The sequence below is a fragment of the Sceloporus occidentalis genome, unplaced genomic scaffold, assembly GCF_023333645.1.
Source record: "Sceloporus occidentalis isolate IW3139 unplaced genomic scaffold, rSceOcc1.0.p SCAF_26, whole genome shotgun sequence".
Classification (NCBI taxonomy): Eukaryota; Metazoa; Chordata; class Lepidosauria; order Squamata; family Phrynosomatidae; genus Sceloporus; species Sceloporus occidentalis.
The window spans coordinates 10350700-10356171 of NW_028317006.1; the positions used below are offsets into that span (position 1 = coordinate 10350700).

At 39.5% G+C, this 5472-nt stretch overlaps 1 protein-coding gene across 1 annotated transcript; it reads left to right on the top strand.

The window, feature by feature from the left end:
• Positions 1 to 288: 288 nt before the first annotated feature.
• Positions 289 to 2977, top strand: LOC149300141 (bolA-like protein 3). Its single transcript, XM_089485788.1, has 4 exons — positions 289 to 324; positions 987 to 1110; positions 1817 to 1905; positions 2912 to 2977. The coding sequence occupies exons 1-4, from the start codon at positions 289 to 291 to the stop codon at positions 2975 to 2977; spliced, it is 315 nt and encodes a 104-aa protein (XP_089341914.1).
• Positions 2978 to 5472: the final 2495 nt, after the last annotated feature.

The following is a 5472-nucleotide window of genomic DNA, read 5'->3' on the forward strand; positions in this document are numbered from 1 at the left end:
CTCTCTATTTGTTGAGCCCCCCCCAACAGAGGCGACTTCATTAATGTTTACACACGGGAAGCTTCCGATGACGTCACGAAACGCGTGGCGCATTTCAATATACGTCACTGTCGCGACCTCTGCTTGCAAGGAACGCTATTAGAAAACGAGCAGGAGGAAAGACTTCCGGCGAAGGAAAATGACGCCGATGGTGTGACGTAACACTTATGCGACGCCGCACATAATATACACATGCCTCCTGTGTGTTGACATTGAGAATCCAGGCTGTGTATCCAAACGCTCAGGACCATGTTTGCAGCCGGGCACCTGATGGCCAGGAGTAGGGTAAGCAGGACGCGCCGCTGGGGGAAGGATATATCTGCGGCGCCGGTCCCCTTTCTCCCGGGGCTGGGGAGACATGCGTGCGGTGAATGGGGCTGCTTGGGTGGCAGTTCGATTAACTTAAGTGTCTGTTATTTCCTGAGTGCCTGGGCTCTGCAGGCTCCTGGACACAGGTGAGCCAAATACCTGGCCGGAAGTCTGCTTACATACAACGGAAGGGCAGCGGAAACGCATATCAGGGCAGCAGACCTGCTTTAAAGTGATACATTGAAACGGCCATCAAAATATTCACCCGGCTTTTGGTCATATTTGTAGACGGGTCGAGTGGTTCCTGTACACCAGGTCACATGGGCAGACTAGACGGACCTAGGAGTCCCTATACATCAGGACACATGGGCGGACTAGACTCTTAAGTTACTGGCGCATAGACCCCTGCAGTGCTACTACCAAGAGGATGCTATAGTAGTAATATTATCTAGATAGCGCTAACAATTTCCATTGTGCTTCTTATAGTATATGTGTGTATATATATATATTCAAAGGGTATGGGAAACCGCCCTGCCCTGCCCCCGATCTTACAATCTGGAGGTATCATATAAAATATAAATAGATGTGTTTAGACATAAAATCAAAGAATGGTTAAAGCGTTCGTGTCACCCCTGCAGTCATGCATTCTCTGCAAAATGAGAAGGTCCTTTGCATCCAAAACAGAAGGCGAGGACAGGATAACGGAAGTGCTGAAGACGAGGTTCCCTAAGGCTACTTCTGTCCGGGTAGTTGATATCTCAGGTAATGTAGCTATGATTAAATGCACATGATGTCACAAGTTAATTAAAAGTATAGAAAATATTGAATTCTACATTCATGCTATTAAGTAATCTTTTAATCTGACGGTATATTAACTGGAAGCACATACCTAATGAATACTTAATCTTTATATATTGCAGGTTATTTTTCTTAAATCGTATGTGAAAAGATGAACAAAATATCATACATTTATAAATTGTTATGAAAACATATAACCCAGCCATGCATTTCTTTTATGCTTCATTGTAGAAATATGTACTTTTTTTTTAATCCAAATGACGTTACTCCATACAGGGAGAAGTTGTACCTGTTCATGGTAAAACCAAGGTTCCCTGGCGCCTTTGGGTTGAGGATATATATATATATATATATATATTATATATATATATATATGTGTATATGAAACCAAACAAGGATATATATAGTCAGTCATGCACTGTCTTTGACAGCTTCACTTGTGTGGACGTGATGTGGCGCTGAAAACCTGAACTGTTGGGACCATGAGAAGTGGCGCAGTGTAGATATTCTAAACTCATTTACACGGTTGGGCTCTTGCTCTCTGTGTTTTCGCTAATGTACCAAAGGACATCATACATTCAAGAGGAAGGTGCACCCGCTTCCTGCAGCCCAAGTTCTAATCCATATTACAGGTGCATTTTCTGTAGTTCACTTTGGTTTTCTCTTCCAGGAGGCTGCGGTGCAATGTATGAAGTTCACGTTGAATCTGAAGAATTTAAGGCAAAACGCACAGTACAGCAGCATCAGATGGTGAACGATGTAAGTTTACGCATAGGGACATGTTCGTTAACCTGCTATGGTGGGCGCTTCATAATGCATAGTGAAATCAGAGACATGAAATGGTCACCTCCTGCAAACTCGGGTTTTAATGAAGGCTGCCCATATGCTACCCATAGGACTAAAACCTTATTTACCCAAATTATCAGAGAGCAGGTAAGGACACAGGTAGCCAGCAGGCTGCTCTCCAGGTGGTGCTGAATTAAAACTCCACTGATCCCCCAACCTCTGCACTTTGGAAGCATAATATACTTAAACTTATACAATTATCTATATCTCAACAAAGTTATTAAACATGTTGGCTCTTTTTTTTTTTTTTTTTAAGCGGCATTAACTTAGAGCTAAATTATTACAAAAGGTAAATTCCTAACCAATGTTTTGATGGTTTGTTAATAGAATTTAAAGAATTATTTGCAACAATTTACACTATACTTTTAACAGAGCAGTAACACAAAAAAATAAATGATTTTGTTGCTCACTTTCCTACAGAGTAGGTGACTTCCCCAACATCTAAACATTTGTCGAGATTTGTGGCTTGCCCATGCAGTTGACTTGGGAGTTGTATAGGATTTGAGTCGTGATGGTGTCTTTACTTTACTGTGTATTATAAAGGCCAATTGTGGAAATGTTTTTCCCGGAAGAAAGGGTGAGGTGGCCCTACCTGAAACATGGTTCAAATAATGGCAAATTTAACTACTGTTCTGAATGCACTGTGAAATCAGTGAGTTAAAAGTTCAGGTGTGTGCTTTAGAGAATAATACCGTGGGTCAGTGAGGCAGTCCAGTCTGTCACTCAGCCATTGAGAAGATCCATCTTAACGTACCGAAAATCAGCCTGTGCATTTATGGGAATATTTTGAAGCCCGGTATCGTCCACTGTTATAGATTAGCAACATCTAATTTTGTTCTACAACAAATGACCCTTTATTTGCAAAATCTCTGAAACAAAAACTAGTCAAAAAGCTAACTCTCTCTCTTTCTCTGTTAAGGCCCTGCAAGAAGAGATTAAAGTGATGCATGGACTGAGGATATTCACATCTTGTCCAAAACAATGAAAAAAGTATATATAGTGTTTATACACAGAAATATTTATCTTTTCCTAAACTATCTGAATTGCCAGAAACATGTTCCAGTGAAACCCATCAATACCTGGTCTTCCAATTAAGCAGTTGTGGAAATAACTCTACCCTGGGAAAAAGTCCACATGTGTATATTTTAGTTATCTAAATGTTTATTAATAAAGAAAATCTATTACCCAGGAATTCATTCTGAGCAGCTTTTTTTTTTTTTTAATTACACAAACACCACCAAGTAAGGTTTCAGGTTTTACTGCATGTGGAGCAAGAAAACCAAAGAGATGGGCTTAATGCACACTAATTCTTTAAGTGATCGGCCGCGGGTGGGTCGAATCCTTATTGGCTGTCAAATTCTGTTTCTACAGAGGCAAAGAAAATACTTGTCTTGAAATGAAGCAAAGATGTAGATTAAAAAGTTAGTACAAGTGGCATTTTACAGTAAGCCAAGTGTGAAAGCAGTTCTGTTAGATACTGCAGTCTAATTTGGTCCTGTAGCCTTTCCCATACTTTCAATGGGAAGTCTTTCATATGCTCCCAATGCACCTTCACTGGCGGCTGTGTCTGGGAACTCTGTACGAAAGCCAGTGATGCAGGTCCAAGGGCAATCCTGTCTGTAGAGTGAACCTTGCCTGCCCTTTTACCATCACCTAATACTAGACATGCCAGTGTGTGCAGCGCTGGACTTAATCGCCGTACATATCCGCTTACTGCCTTTTAATCGTATATGCACAGAAAATACACAAGGTAGACTATATAAATCAAAAGGTATTTATTACAATGCGCAAAAACAGGAAAATAACTAAACGTAGAATGATCCAATATAGAAATAGCTATTTTCTGAAAGTATTTGAATATGTAATTGACGAGCTGTTTCCCCAGTGGCACAATAGATGTTATGTTAAAAGCACATAAGGTGGAAAATTTAATTAAAGAAAAAAACCTTGACATTAGCCCAACCCGTACCAAAGGGTGTAATACTCATCATAAACTCGCGAAACTACACTTATTACCATCAGCTTTGTAGATGGACAATAGAAAGTATTCCTCATGCTTGGCAATTAGGTTAGTCTATTAATGGTTAATTTAAACAATGGGGGGAGTTCACTGTTTTGTTTCATTTGTGAATCTGCAATGAATGCATCAAGAAACAAAATGATTACACAACCACAGCAAGTATAGGGGGGGGCTATCAAAACTACAGCAGGACAGCCCAGCAGGGTGGTTTAAGTATCTAATACGTAATACAAAGAGGATATCATTCAATGCATAATGCAAGGAGGCATTACCTCAAGATCCAATTACATCCGTGTCCCATGCAATGCAGTTATGCCGCATAGTGCTTGTGTTTAGACGTTCCCTGATCACTGGTTACTACAGTCTGTTAGTAGTATTTGTAATAATCTCATCCTCTCCAGCCATTGCCAGGCAGCTGCTAGAGCTCTTGTAATAGTAACCTGTGTGTGGCTATTTAAGGCTAATAAGCAAATTGCATCTAAAAAAGAAATCCACCCCACAAAAAAAAAAAAAAAAAAAAGCTACAAAAGAAAACAGACTATACCAAACATGACTGGAGTCCCGATGCAGGAGAGTTGCTTCAAATGCCTCACTCGATTGTTATAAAAAAAAGACCATCCCTTGGAAGCTTCTGTAGCAAGAAAGATTTATGGAATCTCAGCGGATTACTAGGCATTACAAAGGGCCACTCGAGCCCTTCTAGAAGTAGATCACTGGGGTTGGCTCCTTATGACTTAACAGGTTAAAAGTACAGCTTTCTTGCAAACTGTGACAACTCTCTCTTTAGTGAATAAACCGCTATGTGTTTGCACCGAGTAAATAGGAAGTCAAATCAGATGACCTTCAACTGCAATGTAAAACAACAAAACGGAAGACAACTATAAAAATACCAAATTTTGTTTTTTTTATATAAAGATGAAAGTCCATGCTGTTGATATTTTCCCACAGTAACTGAAGAAAAATTTATTTTAAAAAAATATATTGTTATAAAATCCAGCACACACTCCAGAAGAGTAACTAGAACAGGCAGGAAGCCAGAATTTATTATAAAGATCATATTATAAAATGTACTTTGGACATTAACGGATAAACCAAGATCATAAAAAAGTGGTCAAGCATTATTAGGGAATATATATTCATTCAAGAGTTAAATCCTCCCCTCCTGATATCCAATTGATCACATCTCTTGGCTGTTAAGAAGAGCAATCACATCAACATTAAAAACAACTCGGCTCCCCAGATATGCATTTTCCTTTGTTACAGATCTCAGAAACTTGGGAGATCACAGATTAATTCTGACATTTTACTCTGTTCAATCTAAACAAGAGATGTATGTGTGAGGAATGTAGACTTCATAGGCAGTGGAAAAAGCTAAAGTAAGTGGTATATAAAAAAGGTCCAACCCCATTACTGCCTGAGGAGCACCAAAAATGAAGTCAAAATACAGCAGATGTTTAAGT